At 40.6% G+C, this 23,077-nt stretch overlaps 1 protein-coding gene across 1 annotated transcript in view; it reads left to right on the top strand.

Moving 5' to 3' along the window:
* The first annotated feature begins 269 nt into the window (after window positions 1–269).
* arap2 (ArfGAP with RhoGAP domain, ankyrin repeat and PH domain 2) overlaps window positions 270–23,077 on the top strand; it is a 133,389-nt gene continuing 110,581 nt past the window's right edge. The window contains exons 1-6 of the mRNA XM_037675029.1: window positions 270–1,069; window positions 5,159–5,232; window positions 8,973–9,049; window positions 9,359–9,423; window positions 11,267–11,593; window positions 12,626–12,695. Coding sequence (XP_037530957.1) covers window positions 270–1,069; window positions 5,159–5,232; window positions 8,973–9,049; window positions 9,359–9,423; window positions 11,267–11,593; window positions 12,626–12,695 — 1,413 coding nt within the window. The remainder of the gene's footprint in view (window positions 1,070–5,158; window positions 5,233–8,972; window positions 9,050–9,358; window positions 9,424–11,266; window positions 11,594–12,625; window positions 12,696–23,077) is intronic.

The raw sequence follows: 23,077 nt of genomic DNA on the forward strand, positions 1-23,077 counted from the left end.
AGTATGTACAGTTTACATACCCATCATATTAATATGCTTGTGTAGCTTTGTTTTATTTTTGCAGACATAAAACGGTACACATCTTATCATGCAGTGTAATTGTCAACAACAAACTGCGTTAAATGGTTTCATTCACTTAATGCTATTACATCAATGTTCACAAGGAAAACAGTTTCATTGATCTTTTTATTCTGTTCCCACAGTGAGAAGCTGAAGTCCTCCATGTTTTCCACGTCTTCCTAATGTTCAAGACATTTGATTAGAGCACCATGTTGGAGTCCTCAGAGCCCAGCCACGAGGTTGCAGACTGGCTGTCAACCCTCCACCTGTCTCAGTACATCCCCTTTTTCCAGCAGGGAGGCTATCGAGTTCTGGAAAACTGCACGGACCTCACAGACGAGCGACTCCTAGAGCTTACAGTGCTGCCAACAGGCCACCGTAAACGCATCCTTCTAAGTTTGGAAGCACTTGGCTTGAAGCAGCTGTGGAGATGTGGAGATGAAGGTGAAGATGAGGAAAGTCCTGGGAGGGGACAAACGAAACCAAAGCTGTACCCAAGACATGTTTTCATGGACAGAAAAAGGGGGACGTCATATCAGCACAATCAAACAAAGGAGACGAGAGAGAATGATTCAGAAGGAAGTCGGAGCTTACCTGCAGGAGCAGGACTGGCCGTAGACGAAGAGTCCCTTCCTAATAGAAAATATGCTTTTCCTCCCAAACCAGCTCCACGTAACCTCCAGTCCATCCAGACATTCGTCCAGGCACAGACCTGTGGACCAGCCTCAACGCTCTCAAGCAGTAGCAGTGAATCCCTTTCTACACCTGAAATACCCTCAGATTTGGAGGTCTCTTCAGAAGAACACTTCAGTTCTGCTGCTGAAGCCCTGCTCCTGGCAGTGGCTGAGGACAAAGAGGGTGTCCCTGTTCAAATGGTTGACAACTCAATATATGAGAAGCGGCATTCTTTAAAGGATCCCGCAGCTCCACGTCACTCTCGCTCCTACCGGTTAAGGCACCGTCCAGTACCTGAAATACCCAACTCAACCTCTGTGCCTCTTCAAGAGAGGTACTTTATTTGATTTATAGATTGAAGAAATCTTATTTTAAGCGGAGTAGTTAAAACTATGGTTATGCTCTGCCTATGTGTTACAAATGCATAGGAAATTTAAATAAGTATGGGGACTATGACATGTTTGACTTGAATCTCAGGAGAATGCCCTTTATACAGCAACCAGACATCAGGGGCTTTAAAAAATCCTAAGTAAAGCAAAGTTCGTTGTACTTGTTCAGTCTAACTTCAATCAGGCTGTTTCCAAATGTTAAGGTTGTAAATGTACTTTCAGAAATCACTTTCTGGAAGTTTAATTCAAACCTGCCCAGCTGTTCATTAGATATTTTGGAAAAAGGCATAGTTACTGGCAGTTACTTGATTGCTTGCCTTTCATGGTAGCAGGCAGTATTGACAATTAGTTTTAAAAATTTAAAAAGTACTGTATATAGTAGTCCCTCGTTTATTGCGGGGGTTATGTTCCGGCCCCCCTGCAATGAGAGAAAATCCGCAAAGTAGCGACGTTATATTTATTTAAGTATTTATATATATTTAAAGGCTTTAGAAACCCTTCCCACACTCTTGCAATGTTCTAAACTCTTAAACCGACATCATTTTAACACCATACATATATGTAGCTAGTAGCTGCTCTCGGATTTGCCGATGGGTTTGGAGGTCTGTTGCTGGCCCGGTTCCCAGTGGGTTCCGTGCGGCTGTCCTCATGCGCTAGGCATCACAGTCACTGTATGAATAAGGACTGAACCTTTTCCGATCAGATCAAAACTGTCCATCTAGTATCCTGATGCATGCTCAATAATCCAGGTAGTAAAATCTAAGAAAGTTCAATCTGGTCCTCTGGACATTCAAAAAAAAACCAGAAAAAACAAAACGAAGCAAAACAACAAAAAAATGTAGAAACATTTCGTCTTTCATCCGAGAGGGATGCACTCACCACTCTTAGTAAGGACAAAAACATCATCATTCTCCCAGCAGACAAAGGAAGGTGCACAGTGATTTTGAACCAGAAAGACTATCATGAGAAAGTTATGACACTCCTTAGTGACTTAACCACTTATGAACCTCTGAAAAGAGGTCCAGGAAGTGGTTACAAAAAGAAGTTAATAGATTGCCTGAAAAATTTGGAGCAGGACAAGGCTATTGACTGTATTCTGTACCACAGACTGTACCCAGGGGAGGCCACACCTAGTCTGTATGGTTTACCTAAAATCCACAAACAAGGTGTACCTTTAAGACCAATTGTTAGTATGATTAACTCTGTCACTTACAATGTTTCCAAATATTTGGCGTCTGTACTCATCCCTTTAGTTGGCAGCTCAGAACACCACATACAGAACACCATGGACTTTGTGGATAAGGTGAGGGATGTCATCATGGAGACTGATGAAACAATGGTCTCTTTTGATGTCACATCACACTTTACGTGCATTCCTGTTGATGATGCAGTAGAGGTGGTCAGTATAAGATTAAAATCAGACACCACTCTGAGCAGCAGGACCACGATTTCCACAGAACAACTGTGTCAACTTTTGAAACTGTGCCTGCAGTCAACCTACTTCACATATGGGGAGCAATATTATAGGCAGAAACATGGGTGTGCTATGGGGTCTCCAGTTTCTCCTATTGTTGCCAACCTGTACATGGAGGAGGTAGAAAAGAGAGCCTTGACGTCCTTTTCAGGGACACCACCAAGTCATTGGTTCAGGTATGTTGACGACACCTGGGTTAAAATTAAATCTCAGGAAGTCCAACATTTTACTGACCACATCAACTCTGTGGATAAATACATCAAGTTCACACGAGAAGATGTAAAAAATGGCAGGTTGGCTTTCTTGGACTGTGAGGTTTCAGTCTCTGATAGGACATTTGCAAACTGAGGTGTACCGCAAACCCACACACACAGACCAGTATTTGCAGTTTGACTCCCATCACCCTTTGGAGCACAAGTTTGGAGTCATCAGGACTCCGTACCACAGAGCAGACAGCGTCCCCACTAGCTCAGGAGCCAGGCAGAAGGAGAAATCCTACACAAAACAGGCTCTAGAGCAATGTGGATATCCCAACTGGGCCTTCCTGAAAGCAGAGAAGAACCCCAAACAGGACTCCAGTCAGCCATCAGGTGAAAAGGAGGAACCCAGACCCAGACCAGTGGTCATTCCATATGTTGAGGGGGTATCAGAGAAACTGAGACGTTTATTTTCTAAACATAACGTCCCAGTGGCTTTTAAACCCCAAAATACATTACGGCAAAGACTGGTTCATCCCAAAGATCCAGTCCCCCGGCACAAACAGAGTAATGTTGTGTATGCTGTTCAGTGTCAGGAGGGTGATCAGTCTTACATCGGGGAAACTAAACAGCCACTGGCCAAAAGGATGGCCCAGCACAGAAGATCAACATCATCAGGCCAGGATTCTGCGGTCTACACTCATCTCCAGGCCAGCGGTCACTCTTTCAGCCATGAAGATGTTCACATTCTGGACAGAGAGGAACGATGGTTTGAGAGAGGAGTAAAGGAGGCCATCTTTGTGAAAAGAAATCGTCCATCATTAAACGAGGTGGAGGACTCCGTGTTCAATTGTCCCCCTCTTACAATGCTGTGATTGCTAGTATCACTCAGCCTCCTGTGAATAGTAAACAGCCTTCAGTGTGCTAATGATCCATTGTTAGGCTGATGGTCCTTCTTGACCACGTGATCAGCTGGTTTTGGTTGTCAGCAGCAAACTGGTTGATCCACTCTGAGAAGGTGCTATTTAAAAGACTGAGCTGAAAACAGCACCTCAGACTGAGGAAGTCTCTTGGATGAAAGACGAAACGTTTCTACATTTTTCTTTTGCTGTTTTGCTTTTTTTTTTTTTTTTTTTAATGTCCAGAGGACCAGATTTAATTTTTTTAGATGTCTGTCTAGTATTTCAGCAGAGAGCAAACGGGGCTTCTGGGTGCGGCACTGTTGGCTTCTGGGAAATGTAGTCATTATGAGTGGGGATACAGAGTAGGCTTATTGAGAGAAAACTACAAAATGGCGGTGCTTGTTCCTAATATTTTATTTTTCCGTTAACTTTTTACTGGACATTATCCCGTACTGTCCCAGTCACATGGGTATTATTAAAGTTGACAATCGTGTCGTGTACAATATTTATTTTTTTGTCCAATCTTACTATGAAAAACCGTGAAAGAGCGAGTCCGCAATGGTCGAATCGCGAAATAGCGAGGGACTACTGTATAATAAATTTTTCTTCTGAAAAACAGCCAGTATGTCTTTTAAAAAAAAACAACTAAAAAAAAAGTACAGTTCCTGTTTTATTTCTTTAAATACACCTATTGTAGTCTTTTGTGTTTTTTTTTTTCCCCCTGCAATAATGTTTTGCTTGTGTCTGTATGTTTGTTTCTCTCAAGCATCTCGCATATCATTGGCCAGATTTAAATTGGATTCAAAAAGCAATTACTGAATATACATGCACAACTTTTTTTCAAAGTCAACACGGTTCCAAATGTCTAATTGATCTTAGCCAACACAAAAATGTCTACATGCTTTGTTGTGGTTGTAGCTGAGAGTTATCCTTAACACATTTTCTGAGTGCTAATACATGAGATTGCACAAAACGTCATTTTCAAGGTTTGACCAAAACATCTTTAAGTCCATCTCGGGCACAAAATGCAATGAGCATTTTGGCAGTCCTTCTACAACAGCTAGGTTTTTATTTTCTCAACAGGAAAGTGACTTGCTATAAAATCTATTCTTAACTTTCAATTTGCAACAACTTATTTTTTTAAGATATTCCTTTAAGTAGAGTCACTCTGAAGAGGAACCACAAAGCAAAAAAAAAAAAAAGGTGAAAGCGTGTAGGTGAAACAAAGCATACATTTTTACAGCTACTGAAAATATGGCATGGATTTTTCCTTCAGATTTTCTCATCGAGAGAATTCAATCCCATTCATGCGATTACTTCATTGGATCTTTGAAATGTGAAACTAAGTTTGAGAGTTCCAGTGTTGAAGGTCTTCATGCTTGTATGGTGTTAACTGTTTTTCCCTTCGTGCTGCACTGACGGTTCTAATCCACAGACTTTTTTTTTTTGCCTCTTCCTCAGGAGCGCACAAACAACCAGCCCTGAACACCTAACCGGCTCAGAGCATCCCACCAGTGCAAACAGCGCTCAGAAAGGTATACACCGACTTTCAGCTGCATCCGCCTTTATCTCCGCTATGAATATTTCATATGGCGGTGGAGGCAGCCTTGCTGTTGTTTGCCCGAATGAAAGCAGGAGGACAGGAGATGAGGGTGGCGCGTGGTTGGGGTGTTCGTAGGCTGCGCGCCATGGGAGAAGCGCTCATCTCACTGGGCATATGCTCTATTACATCCCCATTCCTTGGGGAGACCCCGGTATATGTATTCTTGTCGCGCTGCTTTTCAAAGTTTTTTTTAGAAGTTGTTTAACTTTCCCAACAACAATCGAGCTTGTCGTACAACCGGTGCAAATGTGGTTTTGAATTGTTCCCTTGCCGAATTGATTGAGCTCAGTCAGAGGGGCTCTCCTGGGATTGAACACCGCCTTTTCATGACTAAAAAGCATGTAACAAAACGCCAAATGCCGTGAATCTTATTGGGGCGATTTTTCATGACATTTGACACTACCCTATCAAATCATTAAATTTTAGTCCTTTTTTTTTAATCCTTAATCTGCCTTTATTTTCTTGTTTTCTACTCCCCCTTCCCCCTCTCATTGTTATGTGTACCTTTACTACAATGCTGGGGTCTCCTGGCAGGCCTTGTTTTGCCAACTTTTTCCTCTGTGTGGAGCAAGATAGGCAGCGAGAACAGACAGAAAGGCAACACAGTGAAGTGTGTTGGGAGGAACGAAGAAAAGATAAATGCAAAACAGGCTGAGGGAGACGGAAGAGGAGGAAGAGCCAAGGAGATCCCCGAACAGGGATGCAGGGAGCTCTAGTCTCGACTAGTTAAAATTCCCCTCACAGCACGGCCTAGCAAGGCGCTATTTGACATATGATTTCACCCGAGCATATTTAAAGTTTATTCCAAGATGAGATTTGGAATATACGGAAAACTGCAACGTTGTCTCACATAATGATGGTCGATTTCAGCCCAAACTTACTGCTGGAGGTTTGTAAAAATGTACCTCCTTTTTTTTTTCTTCGTTCTAAAAAGCCTTTTTTTTCCTTCCCTCGCATATAAAATCTTATTCGGGAAACATTTCTCTGTCCGGCACTTTTCTCAGCAGCCCCACAGCCCTGTAAGCCTTTTGATTTAGTGGCACACATACATAAATCCTGAATGGCTGACTGTACATACACTGCTCGGTTTACACGTTTTTTAGGAGGGATTATCGTAAATGTGATTATTTTTGTGTCGTATGAGGATAAAAATAGAAATGTTAAAATGGGGACAAAATAATAAGAAAACTCATGTGATGGCATATTTACATTTTTTATTTTGTGGATGTTTCAGGAGAAACTATGCAACTATTAAAATTGTATGGTTTCAGCCATTAAATATTAATTTGTTTTTAAACTCTGGTTAGCTAATTGAGTGGGTGTTTGAATCTTAAGTAATCTAATTATTCATTATGTCTGCTTTCTTAACAATAAACACACGTTTTATTGGATTTCTACCAGTTCTCAATGGTGCCTCTGAACACGTCTTGATACAAAACGGTTTTCCTGAATATGTTTTTGCACAACAAAAAAAGGCAAACATTTACTAAGTTTATTTTGTACGAATTGTTTTTATTTAAATTCTTCCACTTCAAGTTTCCAGAACAGTCTTTAAAGTGATAGTTTAGCTATTTTTTTTTTTTAATGTGTGAACCTGTAGGAAGGCTATCAATTAATAATATTTCACCTGTTGTAGGTAACTCTTCTCAGTTTGGAGAAAAAGAGTTTAAGCTAAAAGTTAGTCTGATCGTAGTTCAAGGTTATTTATTGTCATTCGCATCACATGTGGTACATGTGGTGGAACAAAATTGTGTACTCAAGGTCCCAGTTACAGTAGTTCCTCGTTTATCACAGGGGTTTGGGGCCACACCCCCTCGCGATAAGTGGAAAAACCGCAAAGTAGGTATACAGTAGTTCAAGTTCAAGTAAACTTTATTGTCATTACCATCTCATGCGGGACATGAGGTGGAACGAAATTGTGTACTCAAGGTCCCAGTTACACCCAAAAATTATCAAAAGATCAGGATGGAACAACTCTGATCTCAAAAGTTTCATGTCTATTTGAGTAAACACTGTTTTATAAACGTCGTTATTTTTACATTACAATATTATTTACATAAAATTCTGGGATTATTTCCAAGCACACATACACATAGCAGCAGCTAGTTGTAGCACATCTGGCACTACCTAGGGGCAAATATATTATTTCTGTTGCAATAACCATGTAACGTTCAATTAACAGCAATGTGATGGTCTATAAAATACCATTTGCTTGAACCACCAGGAAATTCTTGAGATTACAGTAGCCCCTCGTTTACTGCGGAAGTTACGTTACGAGCCCCCCCGCTGTAAGTGAAATTCTGCCAAGTAGCTAGGGACTAGGGTAGTTGTAAGATGGCAGCAATCCACTTAGGTCTTGTCCCAGCTCAGACTAGACATTAGCTTTTCAATCCGGTCCAGTTAACCATTTCTACATTTAACATTTGAAATATTAGTAATGGTCAACACAACATTTATCAGTTTCCTTTAAATTCAGGGAGCCATTCACTAAACATGTAAGTTCATATCACAGCAGTTTTATCTCCTCCATGCTCTACATGAGAGCGTTCAGAAACAAGAGTTTAGTCTTCACAAAATGACCTGCAACGTGTTGACCCTGAAGACTTAACCAGTCTTCTCTCAAACTCTGAGCTGATGGCTGTATCAGGGCCAGTACCCAGACCGCCTCTTGACAGAGTCTGGCCAGGAGCAGATAAAGAAGCATCTGAGAGAAACAAAAGCAGATGCCAGACATGAAGCCAGTGAGAAAAAGAGTGGAATGGACAGGAATAGAGTACAGTGGCGTCCGGCGGCCCTTGGAGAGACATGCAAGTGGCCTGAGGGTCAGCTGATAGAAGATGATTGATGGTTGCTATCGGCCTACTATGCTTGTCCGTGGAGAGGATCACAGTATTGGAGTGCATTCTATCATCAAGTGTACTGACCTCCATACTGCTTACAAAACTGAGTACATGCCCTTCATGCCCTTCTGTAATGGCCCACATTGCTTTGAAAGGGTTCTATAATGCTTAAATTACACATTTCCTTCTGTAAGAGTCAACTCGTTTGTCTGCTTTATGTCTCTGTCTCGCGGCATCTTTAAGTTTCAATCTTTGCACTGTCTGAGTGTGTATCTGTCCATCCACCAGTGTCTGTCGACGTGTGCGTCTTGCCCCGTGGTGGACACTTCTGGTCCTCACAATCCTCACGAGAGGCCGGTGTCATTTTTCACAGTGACAGGAAGCGTCCCACGCAGCATAGCTCCAGGTCTCCAGACTAATAGCGTCTGGCTCAAGTCTTTCTTCTTCCCCCCCTCTTCATCCTTGCTTTCACCAACCACAGTTCCTGCAGGAACGAAGGCAGAGAAAACGGTGTTGGCAGCGACTCGGTTTTCTTTGAGACAGACTTAGGAAGATCACACTCCCATTAGCGCATGGAAGAGGGCCGAGGCGGAGAGATAGACATGCTAAGGAAAAAAAATTAATTGGTTTGTGCCTGCATGGATCAAGGGCTGAAACATTTATTCTGATCCGTGAGTTAGTTTAATGAAAGAGCACTGTAACATCTAAGCAATTTGGAATTTTAACTGGAACAATCCGGTTAAGTTGCTCACTTTCAGGTTTGGTCGTTTTGTTTTTCCAAGTTTCAGCTCTAACAAAACCGTGTTTTTTTTGTTTTTTTTGTTCGTTATAGCTCCACTTCAAAGAACATTGTCACCTATCGTTCCCTACGGAGAAATATTTCTCTTCAACAACCCCGAACCTGCTCCGGTAAGACGGTGCGCACACTCCCACGCTTGGGCAAGCGGCAAAGGAGGAACCAGCTTTTCTCATATCTTCGGTGGTATCTTTTGCTGTTTCAGCCACAGTCAGACCCAACTTCCCTCTGTGTTAATGATGTCACAGTGAACACATTGCAGAGTAGAAAATGTGCTTGTTTCAGTTTGCCCTTACAGGTTAATTGAAATGTCACCTCGCTGCTACAGTTAACATAGTTTAATGCGGCAACTTGATAAGAGTGTCCGTCTGAAAGATGGACACTTTCCTTTTCATCTGATGCTAATCTCGTCTGTTTTGTAGGAACAAGGTGCTAAAGAAGGGCGGCAGAGGGGGTTTAAGGCGAGGATGAAACCAAAGAGGAAGAGGTATTGTATATTGATCCAATACTGGTTCTCCACATAGTGTAAATAACACAAATTTCGACGTGCCTAATAAAAAGCATTTCTATGTTTCTGCCGTCACAGCGTAAGATACGTTGCTATAAGTGTTAATGATGTTCATAATAGTGTGAATGCTAATGAAGTATTCACACTTCCGTGATCCATTTTTCTTCCGTATGTTTTTCAGCATCTTTCTCATTCCGCAATTTTTGTGATTTCAACAATTCATTATCAAAACGTTCAGCTTGTTCAGGAGAAGTGTGCGATGACTTTTGGTATTGGTGCAATTTTAGCTTGTTGAAATATTTAGCCTTTTCTGCCACTTTTCTTCTCAAAGGAAATGAATTGAGCTAATTTTACATCCTACAAATCTTTAGATCTGTTTACAACCTTTTACTGCTCCTTTCACATTTTGTTCTGCTTCAGCTTCTTTCAGCTGCCGTGTGCAAATTTTACAATTTTCCAGCTATTTTCAGCTGCTTTTTTCAGCTATTTTGTGCTCCTTTCGATTGTTTCTGCTAACTACAACATTTTTGTGCTTCTTCTAACTTCTTTCGGCAAGTTTCATATTTTTGTTCTATTTCAGCTAGTATTAAGCTGTTTTTATTCTAATCTTAGCTTTTTCAGCTAATTCCACATTTTTGGCACTCTAATCTTTCAGCCTAATTCAGCAAAAATGTGCTCTCTCCACTTCTTCATACCTGGATGATGTCAATTATATATATAAAAAAAACACCACTTGACCTTATTGTTTAGCCAATTGAACAGACTCACTTTTCTAACATTTTTTCTTGTTTTACATTTGTATTGTATAACATTACAGCTGTCCTGTATTGGTTTGCTAATTCCATACTACCTCTGGAATTGGCAAGGTAGTTTTTAGAGCTCGACCGATATGGAAATTTTGGCCATCGCCGATACGATATTGGGAGGGGAAGGTTAATGCCGATAACCAATATAATGACTGAAATTTTTTAACTCCGTCTACCCCCAATAATCTAAGTAAACAGCTACTTTTAAACCTGTTTTAGTCCTTGAAGTTTTGAAACGGTCTTCCTAACGTGCATTCACATTTTCTATCCTTCACTATTCACCATAAAGTTATCAAGTGCATTAGAAAACATAAATTTGAACTAAGAAACGCCCTTCCCTGTTCATAGTTTGAACAGTCTCATATGGTGAAGGCCTAATTGCTTTTGACCGCACCGGTGGTTATTATTTTTTTCTTTGCAGAGAAGTAAAGATTTCAGACAACCAATGCATTTCATTGAGGGTGACGAAGTTAACGTTACTAACACTGATATATTTTACCTCTGCTTTAGATTTATTGTCCTGAATAAAGATTTACAAAGCAATAGCTACGCTAGGTTGTCTAAATTTTAGCTTGCTAACTAGAAAGGCACACAGCTAATGACAAGCGGGTTGGAGGATTGAAGAGAATGTATTGTAGATTTAAAAAAAATTTTTTTACAGATCATAAAAAAAACCCCTTATCATTCTCTGTTCTGCAAAATACACTCCAAAGTAACGCTCGCTGCTTCGGCTGTAGTGAAAGTGAAACTTAAAGTGAATGGCCATGACCTCAAAGTAGCCCGCATGCGCCCTCTTCTGGATACATTGTACAGTTGCATGTTTTGCCAGTAAGGATACGGCTTGTTCCCATTTTTTGTATCCGTACAGAATGGCAACAATTATCACAGATACTGATATTTCCCCAAACGCCTATATTGCCGTAAAATATCGGCCCTACTGATTTATCGGTCGGGCTCTAGTAATTTTGTCTTTAGACTATTTGACAAAGTTAATAATGTCCATTTTTCTTGTGCAGAAAAAAGTCGAAAGAAAAAGAGTGTCCAATGGGCTTGACTGTGCCGGACGAAGATGAATACTCCACAGTGAACATGTTGCCTCAGACCATTATGGACCAACGTTTCTCCTCAGTCCCTGATGTCGCTTCTGTTGGTTCAGCGTCTGCTGTTCCTAAACACGAGTCTCTGATCATGGTGGACTGTGACCTCTACTCCCAGCGTGCAGATGTTCTGACGAGCATCGCCAAAAGAGAACAGCCTGATATTTCTCCTTATGCATGTTTTTACGGAGGCCCCAAACACCAAGTGCTCAAAGTGGGCTGGCTGGACAAGCTGTCCCCTCAAGGGTGAGTTTGACTGCAAAGTTCTTTGTGTGAATTTTAAACGTAAAGTGAAAATTACAAAATGGCTGCGTTTGTCATGTTTTTTTTTTAAATTAACTTTTTATTCCATACCGTCCCAATCACATAATATTAAAGTTGACAATGGTGTGTCGTGTACAATATTACGTTGAAAAACAGCAAAAGAGAGTCCGCGAAAGTCGAACCACGAAGTAGCAAGGGACTACTGTATACTTAAAGTTAGGGATTAGCAACAAGTATAAAACTAATATTTCAATTTGTTTTTCTAACAATACGCAACACGTTTTGCAAAATTTCATACTTGATTAAAGTCACTTTCTCAATGTTGAATTCAGTTACATTACTATTATTAGAAAATTACTAGGATTACTTGAAGTTAAGGCATACTTATGTATACTAAAACTAAAATCTCAATATTTTGGGCCTTTTCTTGTGTTGCACATAGCATATCACTACATAATAACATCAGGTTTAGGTCAATATTTTGTTTAATTTGACCACACATCGCCCCTTTCTTTAGTGACTGGAAAATCAAGACAATTTTTCTCCAGTTTTAGGCATTTTTTATACATTTTGTTCTTTCCCCTGTTCCCTGTGTGCTTGTTATTTTTCAATATTTTCAACTGACGGTGCCAGAACCAATGCAGCTCTGCATATTTCACTTTACATTAACAAAAGACAAAAGGAAGGAAGATGGGTGTTCACCTTGTGGTGCTGAGATTTACAGTATACTTTTTTTAAAATTTAATTTGGTCTCCTTGGCAAAACTAGATTTTCTTCTCAAATTTTCTCTGCGCACTACATCCATCACTGTTACCATCTCCGTGTTACAGTCTCCTTTATCACCTGATTTGCTCGGGTTTGGCAAACTGCCCTTGGGCTGTTGAATATTCAAACAGGACGCGACCATTTGTTTTGATTATGACGCTCGACAGCTGTTGATACGACTCTTGACATGTATGAATCAGTAGGCACTTATCATCATATTTAACTCAACCTTTGCACCTTTCACTGCAGAAACTGCGTTTTTCAGAGGAGGTGGGTGAGATTTGATGGCGACAGTCTGGCCTACTACAACAACGACAAGGTAAGTGCAAAAAAACGCACACCCCAACAGCTGCCGAAGCTTAAAATGTGCCCAGCGTCATTCAGAATATTAAACATTCCTGCCGCCCTTTGCACGGTCACATTAGCAAAATCTGTTTCCCCTCATCAGAACACTCTTCACTAAGAGCAGTGAAGCCAAATTCTAAGTGTTCCCTCTTTTTCTAATCCCTCTCATTGTCATCGCCATTAGCCTGGCAGAGTTAGAAATGGGGGCAAGGACAGAGTAAGAACTGTGACGGTGCAACGCTCCGTGCCCACCCAACCGTACAGTAAAGTACATGATGTTGGCAACTGACCAGACCACTACAAAAGAATGACAGAGGGGTAAAGCTGTGGTAAGGAAGGCCTCATCTCATATTGCCTTCATCAGCATTTCTCCATCCACTGTACTTTTCTTCATTCTCCCTCTGTTTGACAGCTGAGTATGAAGTTTGGCCTCCCTCAGTGGAAGATGGCGATGAGTCGAGGTGGGATGAGGGTAGAGGAGCAGCAACGGAACTCAGTGGTTAAATGCACGAAAAATAGCATTTTAACTTTACATGTTAGACTTGATGACATATTTTAATTAATCTCATATTGACATGTTTACAAATGTTTAAGTTGGTTTGTATTAGTCTCTTAAAATATTTTTTACAGTGTAAATTATTAATTTGACCTTCTTTTCATATTCGATCTAACATCAGGGATTGAAGAACACATTTGAAATGAGTGGACCATAACGATGATGCAGTAGTGTAGCTAACACCCTTGTGAATTGGATAACTTCAAAAATAAGCTTGTGCCAACTTCCATTTTGGTCTGTGGCTGCATCTAGGCGTATGTCGAAAACTGGGTTGCCATGTCAAAATCTAAGACCACCACCAGATATATGTGTAAAGCAGCCACCCCAAACATTTAAGGAAATTTTGTTGTCTAGTTTTTATATTGATTAAAAGTATAGTTTCCTCAAATGATTGGGGTGGCCGAAGATTAATCTATGGTGGCCAAGGCCACCACTGACTACCCCCTAGCTCCGCCACTGCACCTAGTTGTGAATAAAATTGCTCCCTTCGGTTGCCAGGATCTGTCACTCTGCACTGCCTCGAACAAGCAAATACAAAAAGAAAACCTACCTCCATTCTTCTACACAGTGTAACTCATACCCACTTGAATATCTTACACCAAAAATATTAAAGTTTACTTTGTTTACTCTGTTCAGTTCCAGTCCAGAAAGACTGTAATATCGATAACTACAAATATTCACTTCAAATCCCTCAAGTTTGTTAATTAATAAATATTTTATTTAACAGGGAATATCCCATTGCGATGCATCTATTCTCCTAGGGAGTCCTGCTTAAAAATATATAAAAAAAAAAAAAAAAAAACGAACAAAAAGAAAACGCATGTAGGAGTTCCATAAAAAACTTTTTAAAAAATCATAAATTTGAAAGAACAACTTTGAATGTTGGTGTAATGTAAAATAAAGTAAAAATAGAAGATTGGGTGAAATAAAAAGAAAATACAAACATTACCAACTAAGTCCATAATGTTTCAGTATCGGTATAAAAGTGACGTCAAATAATTTCAGTGCAGTTCTCAAAATACCATAAAAATGTCTGAATTGAGCAAAATGTCTGTAGGCTTTGAGACCCAAAAGTACTGTGTAATACTAAAAACTGCAGATCAAATTGTGTATTTACTTGTCTTATTTTCTAAAATCTGTTGTGACATTAATTTAATAAAAGGAACTCTTAAGTTATCCCTTAAACATTTACAGTAGTCCCTCGTTTATCGTGGGTGATCTGTGCCATGAAGCCCTGCGATAAGGCTGCGCTCTTGGCCTCGCCCATTTTGCTGCAGAGCGAAGATATGATATGTCGCAGGAGGAAGCTTCTGCAGCTGTGGGCTGCACACAGGTGCAGCAGGTGCTAAATAATTTAAAATGTACTTTAAATAAAATATCCATGCAGATCGTGCGGCTCATCCATCAATCAGCCAATTGTGTGTCATGTCCAATCTTACTTTGAAAAACCGCAAAGTAACGAGTTAGCGAAAAACAAAACACAGGATAACGAGGGACTACTGTACTTCTACCAGATCTGGGCACGTTGTTCAGCTTCGTTGAGTGATCATTATTCTCATTCCTTTTCTTACATGACATGGAATTCCTTTAACCAATTTTCTGTAGCTTCCTGGAAATGTCTTGCAGCCAAGAGAACAAATGAGTTAGCAGGTTATGCCAGTATCTCACTGGGCTGTGGCTGTAGCAGACCGGTTGGTGAACTGCATTTGTGAGGGAGCTTTTAAAATCTTTTGAAATGTTTGAGGGAGGTCATTTTCCTGTGCGAGTCCAAGAGGCTCGCAGCTTTATTGCGTTGAATTTTAAATTACTATCAAACAACTTGAGCAAGAAGTGTAAACTTTAAATACTTTTTCGATTTTTCTACCTGGATTACTGAGCATGCATCAGGATAAACTTTAGATAGTTGCAGTGGTATAACGGGTGTCTCAAACCAATTTTATTGTGCATTTTTGTACCCCGTCACAGAGTGAAGAGGGAAACTGGAAATAGCTTCCATTCATCCAATCGTCCGGTTCATCTTGTGAACTAGATCACAGTGGTTCCCAACCATGGTCCTTGAGGAACACCATCCTGCATGCTTTGGTTGTTTCCCTGCTTTGGCACACCTTATATGAATGAATTGGCAATTAATAGACTTCTGCAGAACTTGAGTAAATAATTAAGTCACTGAATCAGGTGTGTTGGAGCAGAGAAACAACAAACATGCAGGATGGCGTTCCTCAAGGACCATGGTTGGGAACCACTGAGCTAGATAACGTGAAAAATCGGTTAAGTACCAATTTCTATTTTGGTGTATGGCTGCATCTAGGTATTAAAAAGGTCACTATCATAAATTGGTTTGCTGCTTTGAAATTCAAGATGTCTGCCACCATACGTGCATATATGTTAACTTTGTGAGGTAAAAGGAACGAGATAGTGTAGTGATAGTTCAGCCGATTTGGGACTAGAAAGTTGCAGCTCGACTCCCCGCCATGCCCACATCTCGTAGTGTCCCTGAGCAAGACACCTAATCCCTAATTGCTCCCTGGACACTTACATAGCTGCCCAGTGCTCCACCTGGGTGCATGTCATGTGTGATGGGTTAAATGCAGAAAACTAATTTCGTCATAGTATGGGAACATACAATGATGACAACACATAGCACTTGCATAATACTTGGGAATCCTGGTTGATGCACATCTGTCAAAGTCACATGTCAAACTTGATAAAAGAAACTGAAATTAAAACTGGGTTTCTTTTTCAGAAATAGATCTGTTTAACTCTGGATGCTAGGAAACTCACTGTAACTGCTACTTTCCTTCACTTCACTGACTACGGTAACATTATTTACATGAACGCTCCTACAAGCTCCTTGCAGATGTTGGATGCTGCCTATCACGCTGCGCTAAGATTCATAACTGGTTGTAACCATCACCGTGCTCTGTACTGGTTAACTGGTCATCATTAACTTCACACAGACTCGCTTATTGGTACATTTTCATCTTTAAATCACTTCTTGGTCTGCTGTCTTCATATATCTCCTCCTACATGTCATGTCGTCAGTGCAGCGACAGCGTGCCCTCTCAAGACATAATTACCTGCAGCGTCCCCTCAGTGCGGACTGTAGTCGGCAAAAAGGCCTTCTCTTACTCTGCTCCTTTAACTTGGAACACCTTGAAAAAGGAACTGAAGCTGTCAACGTTGATCTCTCTAAGGAATTTTATACTAGTGTTAAGTTCAATTCAAAAATTAACGCAGACATGTTCCTGTTTTTAGTATTTTACCCCGTTTCATAACGTAGTTTATTTTTTTGTTTTATGTCACTACTTTTATTTACTTTTATACGCATTTTATGACCGTTTATTGTGAGTACCTTCTCTGTGGTTTGTCTAAAACAGCTCTTGTAAATGAGTCATTGTGACTCAAAGAGACTAGCCTGTATAAATGAAGGTTGAATGAATAGTATAAAACCTTGGAAAAATAGGCATAAAAATAAGCTGACTTCTATCTTGGTTTGCGGCTGCATCTTTGTATAAGAAAAGGTCCCTGTCAAAAATTGGGTTGCTATATCAAAATCCAAGATGGCCACCATTGGCCATGGCTCTGCCATTGCGCCTGGTGGTGGATAAAATGGTTCCCTCTGCTCGCCAGGATCCGTCACTTTGCACCGCTTAAGCAATCAAAAAACCCTAACGATCCTCTATTGTGAGGAGTGATAGGGCAATCTGCATATGTACCTAGCTTACCTCAGCTTTAAAACTCGAACCCCCCCCCACTCTCTGGTCTTTGAATTGAGAAAGCTCCTCGGATGAGAAGCGAAACGTCTTCCGTTACAAATGAAATCCAGTTTTTTTTTCTTTTGAAAACCTACCTGTCTTCCTATACACACTTGAATATTTTGCACCGAAAACGTTAAGTTTCACTTTAATTCCCTGATCATTTCCTGTCCAAAAAAACATTAATCTTAAAAACTACAAACAACTGCTGTTCGTATCCCTAAGCGACGGGGGACCTGGGCCAGTTCGCAGCTTGCAAACAGAGTTCAAGTGAAACGATAAAGGAAAATTGCACATTTGCTAACAATTTTTAGTTGCCAACTTATCAACAGCCCTCAAGCCACTGAGATGCTACACTTGTGACACTGGTAGAGTAGTACTGGTTTGTAGGATTAGAGATGGAGGGATGAGGACTGCGCAGCTGGATTGGACTAGTTAATTAGATTCTGCCGATGCAGCACACGCAGTACTATCATGTTCTGGAGCGCTGACAGAACAGCTTGTTGGAGAAGCAACAGAACAAACAACATAAAAGCCAACGCTGGTTGAAAACCAAAGCAGAGGTGGGACTGTTAGCTACAGCGCAGGCTGGAGACTGAATCTTGTTGGCTTAATCAGAAAAAAGCAGATGCAGGAAAAAAAGAAAAAAAAAACAGATTGGCGAGCTGGAGCGGCAGCAGATGTGGAGCTTTTGTTTTGAAGATTCCTCGAACCGTTCATGGCCAGTTGAAATGGCAGCATTTCTCTTTGCAGCTTCCAAAAGCTGTTTTTCTGATGGTGGTTTACAGTCTGCATTGTTTGACCACGCATAAAGAAAACTTGACACTATAAGCTAATATGTTCCCTTGATGACACATCTGCTGCTTTTTGATCAGATTTGATCGCCCCTGTAGTAGAAATACTCTGATGACAAAATATGTTAACCTATTATTGTGAATGTTCATGAAGTGTTCACACTATTGTGATCCATTATTCTTATGTACATTTTTCGGCATCTTTCTCGTTTCACAATTTTTGTGCTATTTCAACAAATCATACATCGAACCATTCAGCACTTTCAGGACAATCCTATGACTTTTGGTGTTGGTGCAACTTTAGCTTTTTGTAATATGTAGCCATTTCTGCCACATTTTGCATCCTTGAAATCTTTAGATCCGTTTACAAACTGATCCTTTCACATTTTGCTTTGATTCAGCTTCTTTCAGCTTCCTTGTGCAAATTTAAAAAAAAATTCAGCTACTTTCAGCTAATTTCAGCTGTGCGTTTCAGCAGTTTTGTGCTCCTTTCAGATTATTTCTACTAACTACAACATTTGGTGCTTCTTCTAGTTCTTTCTGCTAGTTTCAGATTAAACTTGCAGAAATAAGTTGAAACGAGCATAATTGTTTTCTGCTATTTCAGCTCCTATTGAGCTGTTTTAATGCTAATTTTAGCTACTTTTCAGCTAATTTCACATTTCTTCCACTAATTTCAACATTTTTCAGCCTAATTCAGCTAAAAGTGCTCTCTCTCCACTTCCTTCTGGGAATTTAAACTTGCTGCTTTTGTAACCACTTTTCAGCTGTTTTTTTTCTCATTTCAGCTTTTCAGATATTTTCCACTTTTTTGAGTTAATTTCTGCTTTTTTCAGCCTATGTGGGCAAGCATGTGTTCTTTCTGCTAATTTTAGCGTTATACCTTTTCAGCTACCTTTTTTAGCATTTTCTAGCTGATTTCGGCTGTTTTCAGATAAATGCACTTTTTTTTTTAGTAATTTCTGCTACTTTTAGCCTAATTAACCTCTTTCTGATAATTTCAGCTTGTTATGCTCCTTTCATCTTAATTATGCTAGTTTCAGCTTTTTGGCTATTTCTGCTACTATTTAGTCGTTTTATGCTAATTTTAGCTTTTTCAGCTTATTCCACATTATTTAGCACATTTAAGCTTTTTCTGCATTTCAGCTACTTTTCAGCATTTTTTTTTTCTGATTTCAGCTTTTTTTAAGCTAATTTCCTAATTTGTGTTAATTTCTACCTATTTAAACCCATTTCGGTAAATATGTGTTCTTTCTGCTTTCTTCTGCTAATTGAGCCTTGTTCTTCCATTTCAGCTACATTTCAGCATGGTTTTTAGCGTTTTTTTTTTTTCAGCCGTTTTTCAGCAAGTTCTTCTTTAATAAGCATTTATACTGCTTTTTTGCAGGAAATGCAATTTCTTTATTTTTAATTTTGGGTTTCTTTTTATGTTTGATGTCCAAAATTAGGGCACAGGACCTACAGTACCAGCAATGAAACACATTAAAACAACCTATTGAGTCTATTCAGAGTCCATAAAAATATTTCTGCATAAATCTTGTATTCTCAAAGCAGCCTAATGTGTTTTCTGCCCGTGTTCTCACTAATGACTATTTGATGTGCTTTGCAGACAGAACAAACACATTTGTTTGCCTGTGTGTGTGTGTTTGTGTGTGTGAGAGCAGTGACCTCATACCCTTTCCTCTCAGGGCCAGTTCGTTCCTACTGCAGCAACATCGAACAACATCACGATCAATGATGTGGGACCTGTCTAATGCCCGCTCGTTAATCACGTACTAATTATAGCCCTCCATGGTCTCTCGCCGCCTCCGTCTCTCTGTCTTTCCCCTTGTTTTCTGTTTCCATTCCGTTTGTTGCTTTATTTATCAGGACATGCTCGGTCGACAGCAGGGCCGGACTGACTGGGAGGCCGGCGAGTCAGCACTTTGACATTGTCGGCACACTCACTACAGTGTTTGGAGAGATGAAAGTCTGCCTTTATGTGTGTGTGTGTGTGTGTGTGTGTGTTGCTCAGACTTTTTAAAGGCTTCTTAAGTCCTGCCATCGTGAACCTCCCCTCTGAGACTGAAGAAAGCTTCATCATGTTTGGGGTGAACAGAAAGGTTGACTACAATCTCTCTGTCATCCCTGCTTTGTGTGGCCAGCTGAGGCCCTGCACCTCCCTCCTCTCCCCCCGAGCTTGCCACCCGCTACCACCTCCACTGAGCCCAGAGCGGAGCTAGACATAGATTACAAGGATTTCTTTTTGCACCATCCTACAGTCTGCCAAAAACTGAAATAGTAGCTGATTGTTCATTCCCAACCCAATATATTTTGTTTCTCAGATTTTTTTGCCATGTCGAGCTGCAGAGTCTACAACTGAACAACTGTGTGCCCAATCTACACCCCCCTCCCCATCTCTAAAACCAAATGCTATACAGTACTTTCACTGAAAGTTTTTTTAATCTGGATCATTTTACCAACTGTTGTCCAAGGACTTTAGTTTTGCCTGCAAATGAAATGTTAAAAGCAACAGTTCAGGTCTTTAGGAAATGATGTTTAATTAAAAAAAAAAGTGTTTTGTGAAAATGTTAGGACCAGGGCTTAATTTGTAAACCGGTCGATGCCGGAACGCAAATGGCGGGCGGGGTGTGGGGGGTTTTCCCCCCAGAAAATTTTGAATAAAGTAAATTTGATTTCCTACATTTTGGTGTATTTTAACAGGTTGTTAAACCTCAACGTTAACCTACATTTTCTAAACACTCCGCTTCTGTCAAGCATCACTGTCCCTGCATGTGAAACCTCCAGGTGCCTGCCTGTAGTGTCCTGTGAACCCCTGCCCATATGTGGCTGCCTGGTTAGCTCGGCACTCATCCCCACCACTCTTTTACGGGTGGAAATTTTTTTAAGGGTATACGTGGAAATGCTGCTTCAAGGAGCAGCTTGTATGCGATATTAAGAAGTCATAAGTGGCTGTTGTGTTTAAAATGAGTGTTTATGTAATTATTTTCAGTTTACATATCCAGTATAAGTTTAATTTGTTCAAGGCAGTCATATTTGTTCATAACTTTATTATTAGTAAGCCTGAGAGTTACCTGACCCAAGCAAGCAATTACTGGAATGCACCCTGTCAAAATAAGAGAGCTCCCGGATCCTTTTCTGGCAGGATCCAGCTCAAATTAAGCACTTGCTAGGACCGATTAATATCTTACTTTTTTTGGGTAGTTTGACCCCACTTTGAGGAAATGGTTGACATCTAAATACCTGTAGATTGACGAGCTAATGGCCAGTCCAGGCAAAAGTGGATTACTGTGCTACAAACCCAAAAAATTAAAAACCTTTAACACGATTTCCTGATGCATGCTCAATAATCCAGGTAGAAAAATCTAAAAAAGGTAAATCTGGTCCTCTGGACATTCAAAAAACAAAACAAAGCAAAACAAACAAAAAAAAATGTAGAAACGTTTCATCTTTCTTCCGAAAGACTTCCTCAGTCTGAGGTGCTGTATTCAGCTCAGTCTCTTAAATAGCACCTTCTCAGAGTGGATCAACCAGTTTTGCTGCTGACAACCAAAACCAGCTGCTCACATGGTCAATAATGACCATCAGCCTAACAATGGATCATTAGCACACTGATGGCTGTTTACTATTCACAGAGGGCTGAGTGATACTAGCAATAACAGCATTGTAAGAGGGGGACAGTTGAACCCGGAGTCCCCATCCTGTTTAATGATGGACGGTTTCTTTTCACAAAGATGGCCTCCTTTACTCCTCTCTCAAACCATCGTTCCTCTCTGTCCAGGATGTGAAAATCTTCATCCCTGAAAGAGTGACCGCTGGCCTGGAGATGAGTGTAGACCGCAGAGTCCTGGCCTGATGATGTTGATCTTCTGTGCTGGGCCATCCTTTTGGCCAGTGGCTGTTTAGTTTCCCCGATGTAAGACTGATCACAGCCCTCCTGACACTGAACAGCATACACAACATTGCTCTGTTTGTGCCGGGGGACTGGATCTTTGGGATGAACCAGTCTTTGCCGTAATGTATTTTGGGGTTTAAAAGCCACTGGACATTATGTTTAGAAAATAAACATCTCAGTTTCTCTGATACTCCCTCAACATACGGAATGACCACTGGTCTGGGTCTGGGTTCCTCCTTTTCACCTGTTGGCTGACTGGAGTCCTGTTTGGGTTTCTTCTCTGCTTTCAGGAAGGCCCAGTTAGGATATCCACATTGCTCTAGAGCCTGTCTTGTGTGGGATTTCTCCTTCTGCCTGGCTCCTGAGCTAGTGGGGACGCTGTCTGCTCTGTGGTACGGAGTCCTGATGACTCCAAACTTGTGCTCCAAAGGGTGATGGGAGTCAAACTGCAAATACTGGTCTGTGTGGGTGGGTTTGCGGTACACCTCAGTTTGCAAATGTCCTATCAGAGACTGAGACCTCACAGTCCAAGAAAGCCAACCTGCCATTTTTTACATCTTCTCGTGTGAATTTGATGCATTTATCCACAGAGTTGATGTGGTCAATAAAATTTTGGACTTCCTGGGATTTAATTTTAACCCAGGTGTCGTCAACATACCTGAACCAATGACTTGGTGGTGTCCCTGAAAAGGACGTCAAGGCTCTCTTTTCTACCTCCTCCATGTACAAGTTGGCAACAATAGGAGAAACTGGAGACCCCATAGCACACCCATGTTTCTGCCTATAACATTGCTCCCCATATGTGAAGTAGGTTGACTGCAGGCACAGTTTCAAGAGTTGACACAGTTGTTCTGTGGAAAGCGTGGTCCTGCTGCTCAGAGTGGTGTCTGATTTTAATCTTATACTGACCACCTCTACTGCATCATCAACAGGAATGCAGGTAAAGAGTGATGTGACATCAAAAGAGGCCATTGTTTCATCAGTCTCCATAATGACATCCCTCACCTTATCCACAAAGTCCATGGTGTTCTGTATGTGGTGTTCTGAACTGCCAACTAAAGGGATGAGTACAGACACCAGATATTTGGAAACATTGTAAATGACAGAGTTAATCATGCTAACTGGTTGATCCACTCTGTGAAGGTGCTATTTATAAGACTGAGCTGAATACAGCACGTCAGACTGAGGAAGTCTTTCGGAAGAAAGACGAAACGTTTATACATTTTTTTTGTTTGTTTTTGCTTTTTGTTTTTGAATGTCCAGAGGACCAGATTTACCTTTTTTAGATCTGTTCACTGATGTTTTGCTAACAGACACAGACAACTTGATGCTTACCTTTCACAGAGTCAAGCAGAG

This window comes from Nematolebias whitei, chromosome 1, assembly GCF_014905685.2.
Source record: "Nematolebias whitei isolate Nwh7 chromosome 1, NemWhi1, whole genome shotgun sequence".
Taxonomy (NCBI): Eukaryota; Metazoa; Chordata; class Actinopteri; order Cyprinodontiformes; family Rivulidae; genus Nematolebias; species Nematolebias whitei.